Source organism: Labeo rohita, chromosome 17 (assembly GCF_022985175.1).
Source record: "Labeo rohita strain BAU-BD-2019 chromosome 17, IGBB_LRoh.1.0, whole genome shotgun sequence".
Taxonomy (NCBI): domain Eukaryota; kingdom Metazoa; phylum Chordata; class Actinopteri; order Cypriniformes; family Cyprinidae; genus Labeo; species Labeo rohita.
The window spans coordinates 15,141,048-15,162,983 of NC_066885.1; the positions used below are offsets into that span (position 1 = coordinate 15,141,048).

The window sequence follows — 21,936 nt, forward strand, 5'->3', positions numbered from 1 at the left end:
TATAACTCGCAATCATAAGTTTATATCACAGTTCTGAGAAAAAGCCGTAATAACCTTTGTACAGTGGCAGAAACAAGCTTTCATATGCCACTGTCACTCAAGATCTGTTTTTATGACTCCACTGATTAAGAAATCCTCTTTTTTTATTGTATATTTCTCTAAAACCAACAGCTTCTGCAGCTAGACATACATTAAAAAAATACAGAAATACATTGCCCTGGTCTGAGAAGCTTCTTCTATGATTTCATATACTTTTCTATCATTTGTAAATCTGCTATACTCATTTTTCACATTCCTTTTTTTTTTTTTTTTTTTGCTGTTTTTGAAATCTCTTTTTACCTGAATTTTGTTGAGCGTTATTCATCTCAGAGTGGGTGGACAAAGAAAACTGAACATTTACTAAGCATAGGCTGTTTATTAATCACACTATCATGTGGTTTGAGGTGGCAGACTTACTGTAAAAAAATTCCCAGCTAACACACAGACTGCACAAGTTACTGTGATAAACTTTTATATACATTGCTCTGGGAAACAATTTCTTTGTTTAATATATTGTAGGATATACTTGATATTCAGAAGGTCTATTAAATGTCAACATCTGTGTTATGACTAAGAGAGCAGTAGAGGCTTGACATTGTACTTAGGCCTATTTAACATACACAGTGTTATCTACGTTTTATTTCTTCAATATGTTGCCATAACATTTGAGTTCCCAAACAACAGGATGTTTGTATACACACACACTAAATATCTGAGCATATCCTTTCACATGACCTCACATACTTGAATATCTGCCTGGATCATATTCCCAAACTGTAAATAAAAGTTATTATTTGTTCGAATAGCCGAACACTATCTTAAAAGCTGTGGGCATTGTGAGGGTCTGTTTATAACCCGCTCTAACTAATCTAATCACCTTAACAGAGCGCTCTTGAGTGCTCATTCTTTTATCACCTGTTAATGAGACATTCAGTTCCTCTCATCTGCCCTTTTAACTATGTCCCAGCAAAGCAGTGCAGTATTGTCTGTGTTTCAATCCTATCTCTATTTTCTCGCAGAGACGGGGTGATCTGTGTGAGTGAGTGATTTGAGCAAAATGTAAACTGGGTCTTTTTATAGATCACTGGCGTGGATGTTTTTAAGTCTGTGATCCCTGTCTGACCTGTGCGCATACCAAATGCTATAATTTCTTCAGTCTTTACATAACTATGGATCTAGAGTTGCTGCTACCATGGCTGGCATGCAAACCAGCCTGAAATGATGCAGCAGACATGACTGAAAGATGTGAGGAGGCTCCCCTAGATTCCATGTCATTCTGTGGTCTAGTGTCTGTATATGGGTGTCTATTTTTAAATCAGAGGGTCTTAAATAGAGGTCTTCGTTTCATGTTCATATAAAGTAGCATCCAAATCAAAATCTAGTTTTGTTTTAGAATAGAAAGTTCAAAAGAAAAGCATTTGAAAAATAAATCTTTACTGTCACTTTTTGTCCATGCATCATTGCTGAATGTTTTTTTTTTTCATTTTCAGTGCAGTATTAGATGTGAAACAAATGTAGCACTCAGTGCTGAGAAAAGTTAGGGTGGAGCAGGAATGCCACAGGATTTAACGAAAGGAATGAGGTAAGAGCTGTTTATACTTCCTCTGCATTGTGATTGGTGGATTCATATGAACATGCTCCTCCTGAAATCTCTGTAAGGAGGGTTAGATCCACAGTTGTGTGTGAAGTCACAGACAAAGCCTCACCTGTCCATTTAGATGAAAACAAAGCATAACCAACAAGGACATACGATCTCACATTTCAAATACACCTATTGTTCCTGATGAGCCGACTGACAGGACAAACTTACTTAATGTTTATATGAACCAACAGACAAAGAAAAATAAAAATGGAGGGAGACTTTTTGTGTGAAGGCAGCGGGATGCAGCAGGAAGAGCTTTGTCTGTACTGAGCAAACAATGGAAACTGAAATTCGTTAACATGACTTATTTCCCCAGTGACGGACCACTGAGAGTCATGCGTAAGTCACGCATCTGACCACACTTCAGTTAAACTGCCAAAGGGAATCCAGCAGAAACCTGTGAATCTCACCACTTCCCTGGTAAAAAGCTAGTTTACTGTTCTTATCTGGTCTTCCAGTCTGGTCAGGCTGGTTTTAGGTCGGTTTATTACTTGTTTAACTCCCTGCTTTAAAATCCAGCTTGTTTTGCTGGACCAAGTCATTTGTTGTTTTTTAAACCAACTGGTAAGCAGTGTTGGGGAAAGTTACTTTTAAAAGTAATACATTACAATATTGCGTTACTCCCTAAAAAAAGTAACTAATTATGTTACTTAATTACTTTTTTGAAAAGTAATATGTTACATTACTTTTGCGTTACTTCTTAAATCTGTATTAAAATTTGTTTTTATTATAAAAAGTTAAATTTTTGGCGAACATAAAAGCCCTTTCACACTTCAGGCTGAATTAACGTCTGTAAAGTAGAACACGAAAAGAAGAAAGTTCACTCTTTAGAAATTAAAAAAGAAGAACAAATGTTAGTTCATCTTGAGTAATTTTTCTTATTAGTATGGATGAATTAGATCGAGGGTCAGTAGTTAATAAAATGGGATTAAATACATAAAGTTAACATTTAATTATGACAGGTTTGCGTCATATTCTGAATAGAATTTCAGTGTTTTTATTTATTTTAAGGAATACTGAATCTGTTTTTTGTAAGTGAGATTAACGCATGTTCACATTTATTCTAGAACCAAAGTAACATTTTTCTCCTGATTTCTCTCACAATCATAGGGACAGGAGAGTAACTGGCGTTATTTATTTAAAAAAAGTAACTCAGCTATTTTCTTGTAAATTAAAAAGTAACGTGTTACTTTACTAGTCAAAAAGTGAGAAAAGTAATCTGATTACGTAACGTGCAATGCGTTACCCCCAACACTGCTGGTAAGTGGTTTATTGCCGGTTTGGACTAGCTAGAAACCTGCTAACATGTTCTAAACACAACTATTATTTTACAGCAGATGCTATTATACCCATTCCTCCTCACATGAATGTTTAGAATGAACTAAAGTATATTTTCTACCTTTCATTAGGGATACATTAGAATTCATCTAAGTACAAAGCACTCTTTTATAAGTCTTTCCAGGTAAAGCAAACACTTTAGTCCGCTGACGAAAGCGGTACAATGTAAACAAAGTGAATGTATGGTAAACTAGTGCGGTACATAGTATTGGAGGATTTATACCCCGCCCAGGGAGGAGTGGATGCATCATGAGCAGATCTGGAGACAGACAGGATGTTAACACGACTTCTCACAGCTGGAGCTGAAAGGTAATAATGAATTTTGCAAAGATAAAAACAGAAGTTTCACTTTAGATCAATTCGGTTCCAGTCGGTGTCCGTTAAGGTTAAAACTAAGAAGTCCGTATGTTTCGACTTTAACTTTCATGTCTTGTGGCGAGGAGAGCGACACGGAGTCGTTCGCGTGTGGGTGAGTTTTGACGTTAGCAGGTCCGCTAAAACAATCCGCAAACACTTCTTTTTTATTTCCTTTACAGCTTTGTTTAAATTAAGGTGTTAACGAGTTCCTTTTACATAGTGTTTCAGCGAAAGTTAATTTGTCTGTGGGTGTCTTTTTGGCATTTTACCGCTTAAAAGTGAAGTTTGTTTGGTTCTCAGTAGCTATTTGGCGTCACCTGGGTGAGAGGTAACTTACAGGCGCAGATTGCCTTAGTTAAAATAGTAAACCGCTTCGGGAAATTCAAGGAACTGCTAAGCTGATTCAGAGAAATAACTAACTTACTCCAAAACAGTCTAAATTTAGTCGCTAACAGGCTTCGTCATTGAAAGCTGTTTATGTTAACGCTTGAGTGTGTATCTAGTGTATACACAATGTCTGTGTTAGGTTTCGTTAGATGAAATAAGTCAAGGATATCACCTGTTCCTCATTTTCACACTCTGTAATTTGAATAAGCCCTTATTAGGTTGTACTTGTGGTCTTCGTCATCAGGTTGTGACCTGCTTGATCATGTCTGTACATGTGATGAATTTACTTTGACAGTTGGTATATGGTGTAAGTAAGCATTAATCATCATTCTTCTTTCCATTTATAAAAGGGAGAATTTACTCTCATAACAAACTCAGTTGTTTTAAAGTTTCATGGTATGTGCTTTGTTGTTTGCATGTAGTTTGCATTATGACTCCTACACAATCAGGTGCAAAGGGAATTTAAAAAGTCAGTTAAATTGATATCACAGTTTTAGGGAATCGAATGACAGCTGTTTAATTAAAATACATTAACTTTAAACGCTTCCAGTTTTGTTCTTCCTCCCTATAAATCCAGCCTGAAAAATAAAATCGTAACAGATTTTTACTCTATGCTACAAGTTCCTTTTTCCCCTAAGTTTTATTTGTTGTTACAGTTGTCAGTTAGAAATTAAATTAAGTGTTTGCTTTCATCAGTGATGCTTTGTAACCTAAATGTATTCAGACTGTTCCCGAAGGGGCTGAAAAGGCAGACGAAGATTAGATCAGTGGCCACTTCCAGGAAAGTTTCTTAAGACCTGTTTGATTCAGAATGCCCTTTCTCAGAGAAGGAGAAAGAGAGCCAGGAAAAAAAGAGAAAGTCATCCTTATGGATTAGCATGAGTACCTGAGTACTTGGAAGTAACAGTAATGCCCCATCATGAAAATGGTGGTTTATGTGTTTTATGTACTTTCCATTTTTTTTATGACTGGTTATGGTGGCATTTTTTTTGCTAATGTTGGGTGAGCATGCCATACTAATGGAAACTGTGTACAGTCATATCTTTAGACTGAGACCATCTGCCAATCTGTTCTATACATTATGAGAGTGCCATTTTTTTTTTTTTTTTTTTCTTCAGATGTTCAGATTCGCCCCAGTACGTTGTTACAGGAAGAGCGCATATATAATGTGGATTTTTTTTTTTTTTTTTTTTTTTTGACAAGAATTGGGTTCATTTAGTCACTAAATGAAAATGTCTTTACGACCACATCAAATAGGAGACTTTTCAGACACGCACTCCAACTTCACTTCAGCGACAGGCGCTAGTCAAACGAGAGGTACAGGTGATGAGAAAGCTTCAGTAGAACAATAGTGAATTGCGTTTAGATGAGATGTTGTTAGGCCAAATGTCAGTAAAAACCTGTCTGTCAGCCATTACACTGTGCTTGTATAACTTCATATTAAAGCACAAGTTAAAAAGCTTAATTAGTTATAAAAAAATAACATGAATAAAATATTTTTAACGCATTTAACGTACTTATATTTCATATGGTTGACTGTTGACAAATATGATGCAGGGCAACGACTCCACAAATGCAGTTATGCCCTAAAATTCAAGATATTGGGGCAAAAAAGGCTCCTGTGTATGTTTTGTCTCATATTTATATACATTACATATCACATGATATCACACGGGCAGCAAGAGCAATATGACACGAGTGCTGATTTTGTCCTGATCAAACACAAGCTTAAATTTGATTTTATACAGCAGTAATTATTTTTATTTTTTTTTTATTTTTTTTTTAATTCTGTCATTTACTCACCCTCATGTCGTTTCGAACCTTTCATTTGTGGAACATTGTTGTTGGTAACAAAACTATTTTGGTTACCAGTTACTTTCATTGTATGAACAAAAAATACTGAGATGTTTCTCAAATTATCTTCAGATTATGTTCCATAGTTTACGTTAGGCCATTACAGCCTGAAAGTTTGTGTAATAAATTCTATGTTGGATCAAATAAAATATTTATTTCTAAAGCTTCGATTTATAATGTCTACTTGACACTTTCTCATTTAACACAAAAATAGCTTTACTTTTTTTTTTTTTTTTTTTTTTTTTTTTTTTTTTTTTGGTTATTTTCAAAATCAAATTTATTTTGTGATTAATTTGATTAATGTAAAAAAAAAGTGGGATTATTATTATTATTATTATTATTATTATTTATTTATTTATTTTTTTTTTGACAGCACTAGTTTTTTTGACAGCACTAGTTTATTCAAATTATTACACCTTTTATCTGTATTATCTAATAGTTTCACACTCATAATATGTGACCCTGGACCACGAAACCAGTCATAAGTAGCACGGGTATATTTGTAGCAATTGCCAACAATACAATAACTACGAGTTGAAATTATAAGTTTTTCCTTTATGCCAAAAATCATTAGGATATTAAGTAAAGATCATGTTCCATTAAGATATTTGGTAAATTTCCTACAGTAAATGTATAAAAACGTAATTTTTGATTAGTAATATGCATTGCTAATAGGGCTGGGCGATTTGCTACAATTTTTACAGATGTTACTAAAAAAAAGTGATACTATTATTATTATTATTATTATTATTATTATTATTATTATTATCATCATTATTATCTTTATCAGACAACCCAAACCTGTTTCTTGATTTGAAACAATATAACTCATTAGAACATGCAGAAATTAATTTTTCTATTTAGATATTTTATTTTAGGTCTGGTTTCTACAACTTTCACTTTAGAGCAGAAATGTGACTTTAAACTTGAAAAAAATAAAGATTTGACATTTATCTTGAAAATTATCGATATCGACTGATATGAGAAAAATTATCGTGATAATTTTTTTGCCCATATCGCCCAGCCCTAACTGCTGAGAACTTCATTTGGCAATTTTTCCTCAATATTTTGATTCCCTCAGATTTAACATTTTCACATAGTTGTATCTTGGCCAAATATTGTCCTAACAAACCATAAATCAATGAAAAGCTTATTTACTCAGCTTTCAGATGATAAATCTGAATATGAAAAAATTGACCCTTATGACTGGTTTTGTAGTCCAGGGTCACGTATGTCCTTTTGTTTGGTGATCACGGAAGCTCTGAGCAAAAGCCTCTTAACTGGAGTTTAAGCAAACATAATTTTAGTTTTTTGGGTGAACTCCATCTATTGAATTGCATGACCCTTCAACATTGGGAGAGACAGCAAACGTTGCTTTAACTTCATTACTGGTAACCATTAACAGCCTGTCCTTCCTTATTAACAAGTGTTTTTCACTAGCGTGTAGAATGTTACCCTGATTACAAAGAGGAATGTACAGTCTTCAAGTATGTGCTTGAGCTTAGCACAACCATCATGCTAGGTTTTTTAGGTTGTGACGGTGCACTGGAAAATGTGAAGTACAGTTTCTTGCATCAGTGATTTTTCTTTGTATATTTAATTTTAAGTCATGAGGAGCACATGTTTTTTTTTTTTTTTTTCTTTCTTCTTGTGCTTCTGAAGTTATTGTGCATGAAAAGCAGGGGTAGGAAGGCCAGGTAGTGCTCGGTGTGCGTCAGTGGGGTTTTTGACTAACTAGGGTAAATCCCTTGGAGGTAGACTCATTGTACATTTCCATGTCTCAAGGAATCCCCTTCAACGTATGCTTGTGCCCCCAAGTTGTTAGTCTTGTTTTACCCATTTAAACGTAAGCATTTTTAAAGTAACCTACAGGATGTTAAAGGTGTACAGGCTTGTCTTTTGAGAAAAACCTGTAAACAACAGCAAGCAGTCAGGCATAGAAGCAGTTTCTTAAGAAGGGTGGGGGCTTCCTGGCTTCCTGGCATGCAGCAGGCATTCTTCTGAAGCGTCCTTTAAGATCTCTCGCATTCTTTCATGTTGCTTTGTTTTGGTCACTTGTGTTCCATTTAGCCGCCACATGGGAAAAACTCCACCTAACTCCACCCAGGCAATTAGTTTCAGTGATAGAGAATTCATCCTCTTCCAGGAAATCTACTCAGTGCCAGAAGAGACTTGAGATGTATTGTACTGTTAAACAGGAAGTGATAAGCTGGTAATGGCCTTGTTTTCGTTTCACGCTGCCAAGCTGTGCATGTGAAAGATGCACTAAAATCATTTTATTCACATTTCTACACTACCACTCAAAAGTTAAATGCATTAAATTGATTAAAAGTGTGTTTGTAAAGCTTTCTGTTCATCAAAAAACTTTTTGCAGTTTCCACAAAATGCTATGTAACATTAATACTACAACTGTTTTCAACACTGATAAGAAGAAATGTTTCCTCCGCATCAAATTAGAATGATTAAATGTTTTAAAATACAGAACAGCTATTTGAAATTGCTAAAATATTTAAAAATATGACTATTTTTGGTCATATAAATGCAGTCTTTAGCAGCATATTAGTCATCTTTTAAAAACATAAAAAAATCTTACTGAACCCAAACTTTTGAGTGGTATCTTTGAATTGGCACATTCTTTGTGTTGAGTAATGCTTTGTCATTTTTCATTTGAGTGAGTGTGTTGGTGATGATTTGAGGGTGTTTGACCTATACAGAGATGAGTTTGTGACCTTCTGAGAGATGCTCTCTTAAAAATGATTTAAATGTCTGAGTTTACTTTCACCATGCACCTGAGCCCAGGTTGTTCACCACAGTGGCCGGCTTGCTTTTTGTTTAACCTCAAACATTATTATTCATACGTGACGCTCATCTCTTACAACAGCAGTGGGCTGGAAATCACACAAAGATTAGCATCAGTGAGTGGGTGAATAGACAGTGCTTTCAATCTTAACTGCTAAATATAGTGTGTCTCATTCATACATGCAGGCAGGCACACATTACATATTGGTTCTGCTTTGTTTTTTGTTCGAATGTAGTGATTCATTAACTAGGACAGTGGTTTTCAACTGGTTGGTCACTGGTCTATTCTAAGGGTTGTGGGCAGTGCATGATTAGTCGCATTTTATCTTTTGTATTATTTACTGTAGCGTAGTTTGAATGGCAAAATAAATGGACATTTTAGGTGTTAAAAGGGTTGATAAGGACATCAGAGGATGTGCATACATACAAACTCTGAGAGTTTTCTATTTCTATCTGAAATTTGACAAATCGGTCAGATGCCAACATGGACAGGCTGCATGACACCTGTTCATGCTTAAAAGCCATTACAGTATTAGTTAACTTCCAGAAGAAAAATTTCTGATAATTTACTCACCCCCATGTCATCTAAGATGTTTATGTCTTTCTTCAGTCGAAAAGAAATTAAGGTTTTTGAGGAAAGATTTTTCTCCGTATGGTGGACTTCAATGGGGATCAATGGGTTGAAGGTCCAAATTGCAGTTTTAATGCAGCTTCAAAGGTCTCTAAGTGATCCCAGCCAAGAAACAAGAGTCTTAGACCCTGTTTACATTAGTGTGTTTTTGTTTTAAAATGAAAACGATCCTCTACACTGGTGTTTTCACTGCGTTTCAGAAATGATCTCCGTCCACACTACACAACCGAAAACGCATGTCACATGACCATTCATGCAGGTACAACCACAGATATGTATAGGTAGATGCCCTAATATTTAGATGGTGGACACGTCTATGTGCATGAAGTGGTCAAATTGGGAATCTACTTAAACATATCTATGGGTACAACAATGAGCGCGATGTTATAGTTTACATCAGACCCGGGCAAACTCGGTCCTGGAGGGCCGGTGTCCCTGCAGAGTTTAGCTCCAACCCTGATAAACCTCACCTGTTTGTAGCTTTCTAGTAAACCTGAAGACACTGATTAGCTTGTTCAGGTGTATTTAATCAGGGTTGGAGCTAAACTCTGCAAGGACACCGGCCCTCCAGGACCGAATTTGCCCAGGCCTGCTTTACATGGTCATCAAGGATGTGCAAAGCGAATGTGGACAGCCACACCATCGTTTTCAAAAGTCTCCGTTTTGGTTCGTTTACACTTAAATGCAACCTTGGAGTTTTTAAACTAAAACAGGGTCTGCAGCGTTTTTAAAATTCTCAGTTTTCGACAGTCAAAAACGCTGGAGTAGTGTAAACGATAGGCTTAACCGTAGCAAAAGTTATGCATTTAGTGTAAACATAGCCTTATCTAGTGAACGTTTTCTAAAGGAAAATTCTTAATTTATACACTTTTTAACCACAAATGCTCGTCTTGCACTAGCTCGACTATTAAGTAGTCACGCTGGAAAGCTCACATGTGACGTAGGCAGAATTATCGACCCAGTGTTTGCGAAGCGAATGTGCAAAGAAAGTCAAGCGCCCTTTACAAAAAAGGTAAAACAACGTTGGGCGATTTTTGAAGTTGGAGGAGAAAATTAGTTTTTCACCCTACCCTACCTTTTTGAATCAAAGTACGTACATGAAGAACTACCTGCGTGTGACCTTTCCAACATGATTATGTAATGCGTGAAGTCTCAGACGTGCATCACAGAGCTAGCAGATGACCATTTGAGGTTAAAAAGTATATCTTTTTTTTTTTTTTTTTTTTTTATATATATATATATATAATTTATATTAGATAGGGGTTTGTCTGCAAACACGGTTTTATATATATAAATCATTGGCCACTGAGAACAAGAAAATAATGCAACTTGAGACATTTACAAAACAAAATTGTTAATTTTCCTATTCATCTTTACATTTTTGCATATTGTTGGACTTATGATTGGAAGGACTTTCTGTTTACTTTTGTTAAGGGCACACCTTTTGTGTGTGTGTGTTTTGGGTCATAAATTGTTCAACCACATATCATAGTAGGTTTACTTTTATCAGTTAAGTGTTTTAATGCCAGTTTTTCATGAGTGAATTAATTGCTTAAATTTAGATTTTCAATTTTTATTTAGAACTTGCCAAAGCAAGTACAGAAATGGCTTCATATCTCATAAAAATATAGTTTTGCATAGTTTAATCTCTGACATTGAGAAAACATAACCATGTGCGCACACCTGTAACCGCATGTCGGTTGAAATTCTGTATTAATGTATTAAGTTGCGATGCTGCTTGGCAACTATAGTCAACTCGGCTGTGCTTTGCATTGCGACTAAAGATAGAACAACAGCTTTTTCCATGTTCTGACTTGTTCTGGACATGAGTCATTACGTTTTCACACACGTGAAAAAATCTTAATCCATCCTGCCTGTTGATATCTGTGTAAAAATACAAATAAATACTCTACACACAAATGTATCTACAGCAGTACAGCAGTAGTGCAAACATCTACCAGCCCATGGTGTATAATCCTATTTAGTTGGTATTGTCTAGTTGCTATGGTTTCTACTTTGGATTTTGCACACAGTTGCTTAAGTTCCTTTCCTAACCAACAGCAAGATGATTAGCCAACAAGATGGTTTGTTTTACAAACCAGGAACATTTCTTTCACAACCATAGATGAGCTGGATCGTGAAAGTGAACAGAGAGTTCAAGTCAGACCTTTTGTATAGGGCTAGTGAAAAGATCACAGTGTGAGTCTTTAGTCTTTTGATGTGAGGTGGAGAGAGATGCAGTCCATTGTTTACACAGCAAATGTAGTGTTAATTATTAATAAGAGACTTCACCTCCTGGGGACCCTTCAGCTACTTAGTGCACTTACAGTTGGAGAGAAGAGGAGCAAATGCACTAAATGTCTATATAGTAGATCTTACATTAGTCATCAGTGCCCTCAAAAGTACTTCATGCCCTAGACACGGCCTTTAACAAAGATGAGTCTTCCATCCATTGAGATCAGTAGCCCTACTTAAAGCCTTATTTCAGTAGTTTGTAATAGTTCGGATTTGTCACAGACTCATTATATTGCACCACAATAGTGTTTACTGTATCTTTACTACACCCCCTGCTCCCCTCGGAAGAATGAGCGAGTGAGATTTTCTTTAAACGTTTTTAACATTTAGATGAGCTAAGTATTGTTTGTTCTTCATGTAGTTTACAGCAATTGCAGCATTTTTTTTTTATTTTTTTTTTTTTACTAAAATGTTGAGTAACATTGAGAGTTTCACTTTGTCAGTTTGTTGGTAATTTGTGTGGTGGATGTGAAGACCTTTGGGTGGAGTCGCCATTAATGTGGGTGGGAAGACAAAAGTGTTTTTTGCTAATCTCAGAATTAGTTCATCTTTAGAGCTTGTTCTGTGTTTGTGAAAAGAAGTACTTGCACCAGATTTTCAGTCATGATAAAAGTGGTGTTTTTCTGCTAGTCATTTCAAGCAAGGCCAACAAATAAGTGCGCTTAGACCACCTGGATTAATTCTCAAGTGTGAACAGACTGTTTACTTTTGCTGTTTCAGGCTCTAATGTTCCCTCAAATCTTCCATGTATCCATTACTGCAGCAGCAGCAAAAAAACATGTTTGTTTTTCTTTCTCCCCAGATCTGGATTTCCTCTCCACATCATCCCTGTTTCTGTGATTCACTCTGTTAGTGTGTCAGAATGGGCTAAAAACAATTGCTAGCACCTGCGCACCATACACCTGGACCCTCCACAGTCTCACCTGTGCACAGGTAAACAGCTGCACACTTTGGCCCTGAGTAATTATTTCAGCTGAGAAAAAACAATTCTGATTAATGACTGATAAAGATTTCATAATGTTTTATTTCTTGTCCACTGCCACTTTTTTTTTTTTTTTTTTTTTTTTTTTGTTTTGTTGTTTTTTTTTTTTTTTTTGAGAGCAAGGTGGGTGGCACATACTGTTAATTATTTTACCAAAATAAGAGGGATCATACAAAATGCATGTTGTTGTTTATTTAGTACTGACCTGAATAAGACGTTTTACATTAAAGATGTTTACATATAGTCTACAAGAGAAAAAAATAGTTGAATTTATAAAAATGACCCTGTTCAAAAGTTTACATCCCTTTGATTCTTAATACTGTGTTCTTACCTGAAAGATCCACAGCTGTGTTGTTGTTGTTGTGTAGTGATAGTTGTTCATAAATCCCTTGTTTGTCCTAAACCGTTAAACTGCCCACTGTTCTTCAGAAAAGTCCTTCAGGTCCCACAAATTCTTTGGATTTTCAGCATTTTTGTGTAATTGAAACCTTTTTAACAATGAGTGAGATCTGTCTTTTGACACTGAGGACAACTGAAGGACTCATATGCAACTATTACAGAAGGTTCAAACGCTCACTGATGCTCCAGAAGGAAAAACCCTGTATGAAGAGCAGGGGGGTGAAAACTTTTTGAAGTTGAAGATCAGGGTAAATTTACCTGGTTTTGTCTTCTGGGAAACGTGTAACTATTTTCTGTAACTGTGCTTCTGAAAGGCAGTACTAAATGGAAAAAAAAAAATGATATTTAGGCAAAATAAGAAAAATCTACACACCTCCATTCTTTTCAAAAGTTTTCACCCCCTAGAAAAAGTTTTCACCAAAGAATTTGTGGGACCTGAAGAATTTTCTGAAGAGTAGCGGGCAGTTTATCTGTTCAGGACAAACAAGGGACTCATGAACAACTATCACTAAAAAAAAAAAAAAAAAAAAAAAAAATCACAGCTGTGGATCATTCAGGTAACAACATAGTATTAAGAATCAAGGGGATGTAAACTTTTGAACGGGGTCATTTTTATAAATTCAACTATTATTTTCTCTTGTGGACTATATATAAACATGTTTTATGTGAAATATCTTATTCGTGTCAGTACTAAATAAACAATAACATGCATTTTGTATGATCCCTCTTATATTGGTAAAGTAATTATTGTTTTTAATGATTCTGAAAGGGGGTGCAAATTTTTGACATCAACCGTATAATGCTGATCATTATTTATAATGTAATTCAGAAATATAAGGCTTTATGCATTTCAAAACAAGTCAAAACAAAATAATGCTGTTTCTTGTTGGAAATCAATGTAGTCTTTAAATCACCACTGGTCCCAGAGGTGAGTTGGCCCATGAGACCACTCTAAATTTAGTCCTTTATTTTGCACCTGTAACACTAGACTACCTCTAAACTCACATACAGCTCTGTTCCATAGGAAATACTAGGCCTTACGCTGGTATCCCTTGGAGAGTTACAGGGAAGGGTGTGGGTTATACAAAGCCTGGAGTGAGCGGAAAGTGAGCTAGGGTAGAGCAGAAAGAGAGAAAGTGAATGGAAAAGTAAGCTAAACTCAAGAATGTGGAGTTGAATAAATAAGAGAAACCATGTGCAACAGAGCAGAGGGGTTGCTGGGAAACAAAAGCAATGAAACGAGAGAAAGAGGGAGGAGTTGCTGAAAGAGAAGCAACAGGTGGATGAGAAAATTACATGTTCAGATAAAAAAAAAAGTAAGTAAGATGGATCGTGAGTAGATGTGAAATGAACGTAATGAAACGCTACTTGTATTATTAGAATTTTGAATGTCAAAAAAGAAATTCCAAGTTCTCCAAAGTGTTCTTTATGAAATTGTGGGTTAACTCTCACATAGGGTTAAACACAAAGATGTTCAAGTAGTTTAATTTTAGCATGCAAGTCTAAAACTGAAACAGCCAAGCTTGAAACGGGGCCATGTCCTTTAAGTAACTGATGTCTTTGTGTCTACTGACAGTTTGGCTTCTCGACTTACAATGTCTTAAGTTGTTATCTATAATTGATATTTTCACTTTTATTAGCATGCAGTATCAAAACATTTCAGTTGCCAAAACAACCCCAAACAAACACACATTGCGTTATTTCTCATCAAACAGGATTTGCTTTGTGGTTTTCTGTGTGACATTTTTTTGGGGCATGTGGTTAAGTAGAAACGTTCAGTGGAACTGTCAGCTAAACTGTTCTGGTGAGAGATGCTTGAAGAATCTATCCTAGGAAATAGAAACTGTGCTGATGAATTACATTTGAAATTGTTTGGACAAATGTAGAGGTGTGTATATGATGGAACAGTTCCTTTTCCTTCAATATTAACAAAAGTGTTAAACCTGCAAGAGGCAAGGCAAGTGAAAACCGAACTGAAACATTGCATCTTTAAAGGCAATCACGTATTTAAAGGGAACCCTGGGTAATAAGACTTGTATGGCTTAATAGAACATAAGTGATGTTTCTTACTGAAACGTAGTAGAAAACCCATGAAAGATTTACATTATTTTAAAAAATCCACATGGTTTTATACATATACATTATTCTGATGATGGCACTCTGTGAGCTACCTGTTACTATTTTTACCGCAACACAACTCTGAATACAAAACTTGGAAAATAAAATACTGATAAGATGCCACGTGTGGCTTTTGGTTGTAATTTTTTTAGTCGAAGGTCAACGAGAAGCGATCCAAGTCTTTATTGCTTTCCTAGCGATAAGAAGAGGAAAAAAGAATGGGAAGATGCCTGTGGATAAATAAACTTCTTTGTTCTCTTTACTTTAGAACTGATGCTTTTGAGGCTTTTAGTAGACCACAGCTACTGAACGAGCTTACAAAGAGACAAGAAATGCTAGATGCCATCCTGGCAGGATGTAAACGTGGAAAAAAATGAATGGTATGGCATTTGGTTTAAACCTACGCTCATGTCCATCGCCACCTGTAAGCTCCTTCCATAGCTGTAGTCATTGTGTAAGTGTTTTTTCTGAGTTGTGTATTCCCAGTTAGCAACAGGTAGTGCCAGTAGCTCACCAAGTGCTACCATTTAATGTCAATGAAATAATAGTGCCCCCCGTAGTCCAAAAGTATGTATAAAACAATGAGGATTTTTTTTAAAATAACGCAAATCTTTCATGGGTTTTCTACTACATGCAGTTAAACTACCTGCTGTTCTCCAGAAAAATCCTTCAGGTTCCACAAATTCTTTGGTTTTGCAGCATTTTTGTGTAGGCAGGTGAAAACTTCTTGAATTCTAATATCCGGGTAATTTTAACTTACTTTGTTTTCTGGGAACATACAAGTATCTTCTATAGCTTCTGAAGGGCAGTACTAAATGAAGAAAAGTATGATATTTAGGCAAAATAAGAAAAATGTACACATCCTCACTCAGTTCAAAAGTTTACACCCCCCGACTCTTAATACGTCGTTTTTCCATCTGAAGCATCAGTAAGCGTTTGAACCTTCTGTAATAGTTGCAGTTGTACTCAGTGTGAAAAGATGGATCTTAAAAGCATACAGTCATTGTTGGAAAGGATTCAAATACACAAAAATGCTGAAAAACCAAAGAGTCTTTGGGACTTGAAGGACTTTTCTGAAGAACAGCGGGCAGTTTAATTGTTCAGGACAAACAAGGGAGTCATGAACAACTATCACTAAACAAAAAAAAAAAACAGCTGTGGATCATTCAGGGTCATTTTTATTAATTCAACTATTATTTTCTCTTGTGGGCTATATGTAAACATTTTAAATATCTTATTCAGGTCAGTACTAAAAAAAAACACATGCATTTTGTATGATCCCTCTTATTTAAGTAAAATTAACATTTTGCAGATTCTGCAAGGTGTATGTAAACTTTTGACTATTTTAGTAAGAGACATCATTTGTTATATTAAGACAGTAATGTCTTTTACTGTCACTTCTGATCAGTTATTCTCAGAATTAATGTATGCTTGCTGAATAAGGTATTACTTTGCATATGCAACAAACACAGTCTTTATTCAGCTCTGTAATTTGTGAACTTAACAGGTCACTTAATGGCTCATAAAGGTTTCATTTTCATGTCCGTATCTCTTTTATCTTTATGTCTGCTGTTTAGGTGGCGAGTCGCGACACCACCATGCCGGCTCCTCGGAGGAAGGTGAAGGTCATGGTGATGATGACGATGGTGTTCATCTTCATAGTGGTGGAGGTTTCTCGCAATGCTGGGAAGGGCGACAGCAACAAAAATAAGCAGCTGGTTCCAACGAACCGTTTCTGGGCAAAAGATGTTCCCAGTAAAGCCTACTGGAATCGCCAGCAGCAGCAGTTGAACTACATCAACAACCGCAACCTTGGAAATCTCAACTTCACGATCGATAAGCTTCCAGACTGGCTAAACGACACAGTCAGTCTGGATTCCTGTGAGCCAGACTTCAGGGTGACCACCCAAGTCAAGGATTATAACTCGCTACCGGATCGCTTCAAGGACTTCCTGCTTTATATGCGATGCAGATCCTATCCCATCGTGATGGACCAGCCAAACATATGCAAAGACCCACCGTTTCTCCTCCTAGCTATTAAATCTTTAGTCCCGCATTTCGATCGACGTCAGGCCATCCGCGAGTCATGGGGCAAAGCTGGTCGCCTTGCAAACAGAACAGTCGTTACGGTGTTTCTTCTTGGAAACGCAGCCACGGAGGATTACTTCCCTGATCTCTCAAAGATGCTCCACCATGAGAGCTCCATACATGGAGATATTCTTCAATGGGACTATAGGGACACCTTTTTCAACCTCACCATCAAGGAAGTGCTTTTCTTGGAATGGCTGAGCACACGTTGTCCTGGAGTAAATTACGTCTTTAAGGGCGATGATGATGTTTTTGTTAACACCATCCGCATTATAGACTTCCTAAGCAATCTGTCTAGCGCCAAAGCCAAGGAACTGTTTGTAGGAGATGTGATTACCAACGCCGGTCCACATCGGGACAAAAAGGTCAAGTATTTTATCCCAGAAAGCATGTTTGTTGGAAGCTACCCTGCTTATGCAGGAGGGGGCGGTTATTTGTTCTCAGGACAGCTGGTCCAGAAACTTCATAATGTCTCGAGGCTGGTGCCCCTCTACCCCATTGATGATGTCTACACAGGTATGTGCCTTAAGAAACTGGGCCTTGCGCCTGAGAAGCACAAAGGCTTCAGGACCTTCGATATCGAGGAGAAATATCGCAATAATGCCTGTGCCTATAAGAGCCTGATGCTGGTCCATCCCAGAAGTCCTCAGCATATGATTAAAATCTGGGCTTGGCTGAATGACCCAGCCTTGAACTGTCAGTGAACTGCTGAATTCAGGATTATGGCTGCTTTAAAGGGATAGTTCACGCAGAAATGCTAATTCTGTCATCATTTACTCACCCTCATGACATCCCAAACCTGTAAGACTGACTTCCTTTGTTTTCTTTCATTAATTTGACCACAAAAACACTGCTTTTTTTTGTTTTGTTTTTTGTTTTGTTTGGGATCCTTTTTTTTTTTTTTTTTTTTTTTTTTTTTTTTTTTTTTTTTTCCTCCTTTTTTTTGGACCCCATTGACTTTCATTAAATGGACATTCTTTTGTATTAAGTTTGGAACAACATAAGAATAAGCAAATTATGACAATATTGTCATTTTGGGGTGAACTAGCTCTTTAACATTTTACGATTGTTCTAATGTGATTTTTATTTAGCGTCTTATTTACTTGATTTCATGTCAAAATAGGGCTGCAAAATGGTTAGTTGCGATTAATCGATTCAAAATAAAAGTTTATGCTTGCATACTATATGTATGTACACGGTGTATATTTATTATGTGTATATATAAATTAGGACTGCATGATAAATCGCATGCTATTATCATGCGCGTTTAATTAAATAATCGCGATTAATCACATCCAAAATAAGTTTTTGTTTATACAATGTGTGCATGCTGTGTATTTATTATGTATATAAATGCACACGCATACAGTATATATTTTGAAAGTATTTACATGTATACATTTATATATAAGTGATATGATATACAAATATTTTTGAGATATAAATTTTTTTCTTAAATATACAAATGCATGTTTGTTTGTTTATATATACATAATAAATGCATTTTGGATGTCATTAATTAATTGCTTGACCGCACTAATACAAATACATTTTAATTATTTAGTACACACACATAGTATGCAAGCATAAACTTTTATTTTGAATCTACTAATCGTGACTAATTGTTTTGCAGTCCTGTGTCAAAGGTCAGGAGCAACAGTGAGGTTTTCAGATGTATATATTTTATACATGGCTCTAAACTGCTACCCACATAGTATTGCCATGGCTTGACTTTTTGTGTCAACAAATTCTGCTGATGATAAGTATTTATACAGTGCCCTCTGGTTGTGAGATTAGCTATGCTGAGGATTGTGGGAAATGTAGTTCAGCTGGTCTGGACATGGCACAGACAATACAAAGCATAATTGTTTATCATTTGGATAAAATATTTTTTTTTCCTATAGGAGAATTATGTTGCATTATGCTGAAGTGAACAGATGTGTTTAAACACTCATACTTGTGTGTTTTTTTTTTTTTTGTTTTTTTTTTTTAAGGATCTATGCAGCCATCACAAGCCTAATCCATATTTGCTGCTTTAATTCTCTGTAATGTGTATAGGAATATATTGCCTTCCTGTTTTGCACACAAGCAGCCTGTGCGCGTCTAGATTAATGAGGAGTTGGCTCTTTTTAGAGCCCTATTTGTGGGGACAGCGGTTTTGGATACAAACTAAATATAGGCTGGCTACTCAAACTTCTATATAAGTACTTTTGACTTCATGCATCACTATCTCTCCTCCTTCTACTGTAGATTATTTATTTTTCCGCAGACGCAAACAATCAGTTGCAAGGCATAATCTTAGTTTTGCATTAACAGATTAGCCAAGACCGGGTCATTGCGTCAAAGAAATGTACAAAATCATTAACTCCTTTGTTAAAGAAAGAAAGAAAAAAAAAAAAAAACCCTCTCAGATCTGATTTAGGATGTGTTTTTTTTTTTTTTTTTAAGTTCTGGTCAAAATCAAGCTTGCAAATCAGTTATGTGGTGTAAAGACGGAGATAAGAAAGTTAAGAGCAAATGAAAGGCTATAGGTTTCAAATCCGGGGATTCCACTATTTAACATCTTGACTAAGTGAATGAAACTACAGCCAATTTTCCAGACCCAAATTAAGCGTGTCGCAATCATGCTGTCGTTGCTTTTTTTTTTCCCTTCCTATGAAGAGGCAAGAAAACAGGGTCTGGCCTGGATGACTTAATGACTTAATTACTTAATTTGACACAAGGGTTTTTAACTATGTTACAGTGACCCCTGCTGGTCTGCCTATGTGTTTTTTGTTTCCTTTTTAAAATAAACACTGGAGCTTTTTATAATCTGCCTTCAGCTTGATATTTAAATAATATCTATGCCAGTCAACTAGTAATTCAAATCTATTTTTCTGTTTATCATTATTGAATCATTATTACTATGTCTCTTATTGAAAAATGAAGACACTTAGGCCTAGTAATTATCATAGGCTGTGCTGACTATGTCCACTCTATAAATATAATGTTAGCCTTCAGTCTGCCTCATTGGTTGCTTGCTGAAGAGTTAAATCAAGCTTGTGTCATGTAGTGTTTATGTAGTGTCACAATTTGTAGTGTTTAATATTAAGTTGTCCACCCAGCTATGAGGAATGAGAGTTGTAAGAATATTTTATGTTGTCTTTCTGCTAATAATAAGACAGGCATACCGTTTAACAGACTGATGTAGTGTTTGGTGGGAGAAACAAAGTGTTTACATGAGTTCATGAACAGTACAAAAAGCTTGTATTTATAAACTACAATTTTATTCATGACAAAGGTAGATTATGCAAGTTTTTATACACTGGTATTTACTGTGCTCCTGTGAGTTGTCTAACTCTTCAGGCCGTTGTTGTTGTTGTTGTTGTTGTTGTTGTTGTTTTTTATCTGTGCATATTGTAGAAAATGAACTCCTGTTCTAGCCTTATGTTGTTCACAAATGTGCTGTTTATGTATTAGAAATTCTTTTAAAAGTAATTTAGTTATTTTTGGTACTGCCTTTAATTCTTTATGTCCATCATGAGATATCCAAATGTTAATATGATGCCTTAATGTGGCTTTAGGTGTGTGTGTGTGTGTGTGTGTGTGTGTGTGTGTGTGTGTGTGTGTGTAGAGGCTGCAGAGTATGATTGTGAAAATCCAGTTTTAAAAAATCAAATTGCTGTCTTTTTAAATGATGCCGTTTGTGTTTTTGAATTATTTCTCAGTCATGTCTATATGGAATTTCTGAAACTATAATTGCTTTCTGGTCTTTTATTCTTGTTCCCCACATTTTTTATTATTTTTTTTTTTTTTAAGAGCAGATTATTTTTTTTGCCACATTTATATGCTGATTATTTTCTGACAAACCTCTTACCAAAAACACATTGTGAACTACATAAACTTGGCGACCAAAATGTGCCTGTTAATATTTCTGATTATGAATTGTCTGTCTTTTGTAATTGAATATGCACAATTATGTTTGTTTTGTCACACTTGTCTCCCTTTCAGATTGAATTCTTATAATAAATAGAATAAACTGTTTTGTACCTCTGTCTTTCCTGTCTGAGCTTGTTGTAGAGTATTATTAATTTTCTATAATTTAATTAATTAATGACATACATCTACACTACCAGTCAAAAATATGTCAACAGTAAGATTTTTAATGTTGTGGGGTTTTTTTTTTTTTTTAAGTCTCTTCTGCTTACCAAGCCTGCATTTATTTGATTCAAAGTAAAATTTTGAAATATTTTTTACTACTTTTACTAAAATGACTGTTTTTTTTTTTAATGTAATTTATTCCTGTGATTTTTTTTTTTTTTTTTTTTTTTTTTTTTTTTTTTTTTTTTTTTTAAAAGCTGAATTTTTAGCATCATTACTCCAGTCACATGATCCTTCAGAAATCATTATAATATTCAGATTTATTCTGATCTCATTTTAAAGGATCTTTGCTAAATAAAAGTATTAAGTTCTATAATTCCTTCTAAAAAAAATGTTTCTTGAACAGCAAATCAGCATATTAGAATGATTTCTGAGGGATCATGTGACACTGAAGACTGGAGTAATGGTGAAAATGTAGCTTTGATGGCAGAAATTACATTTTAAAATGTATTAAAATTGAAAACAGGTATGTAAATAGTAAAAGTAATTTTAAAAATACTGTTTTTGCTGTACTTGGGATCAAATAAATGCAGGTTTGGCGAGCAGAAGAGATTGTAAAAAATGTAATATCTTACTGTTCTGCCCTACTTTTGTAATAACAGTATGGTGTGTGTATAGGTGCATTTTATTTTAGCCAGCAGAGGGCATCTTGGTTCTTTCTGTGTCTTACAGTATCAGTGTGCCTGAGCTCTCCTCCAGTGGATAACTTTTGTCACTCCATTCTGTCCGACACATACATTATCAGTAATTTCTTAAAGCTGGATGTCACCCTCTCTTTGATTTACTAAGGTATTTTATCATGATCAGTTCTGCAAAACTGTGTTGTTCCAACATGCAGTGTAATTTTTGTTCACAAATCATCAGCGG

The 21,936-nt window shown here is 35.5% G+C and overlaps 1 protein-coding gene across 3 annotated transcripts; it reads left to right on the forward strand.

The window, feature by feature from the left end:
* Positions 1–1,729: 1,729 nt before the first annotated feature.
* Positions 1,730–20,965, forward strand: b3gnt2b (UDP-GlcNAc:betaGal beta-1,3-N-acetylglucosaminyltransferase 2b). 3 transcript variants are annotated; one of them, XM_051133618.1, is made up of 3 exons: positions 1,730–2,101; positions 12,145–12,275; positions 16,419–20,965. In XM_051133618.1, exon 3 carries the CDS (start codon positions 16,440–16,442, stop codon positions 17,631–17,633), a length of 1,194 nt encoding a protein of 397 aa, XP_050989575.1. In that variant the 5' UTR covers positions 1,730–2,101; positions 12,145–12,275; positions 16,419–16,439; the 3' UTR covers positions 17,634–20,965. The 3 variants fall into 3 exon arrangements, with proteins under 3 accessions (XP_050989575.1, XP_050989572.1, XP_050989574.1); XM_051133615.1 differs by lacking the exon at positions 1,730–2,101 and adding an exon at positions 2,109–3,328; XM_051133617.1 differs by lacking the exon at positions 1,730–2,101 and adding an exon at positions 3,335–3,488.
* Positions 20,966–21,936: the final 971 nt, after the last annotated feature.

Bases quoted from the DNA above. Each gene is read 5' to 3' on its own strand.
- b3gnt2b (XM_051133618.1), top strand. From the start codon at position 16,440: ATGCCGGCTCCTCGGAGGAAGGTGAAGGTCATGGTGATGATGACGATG.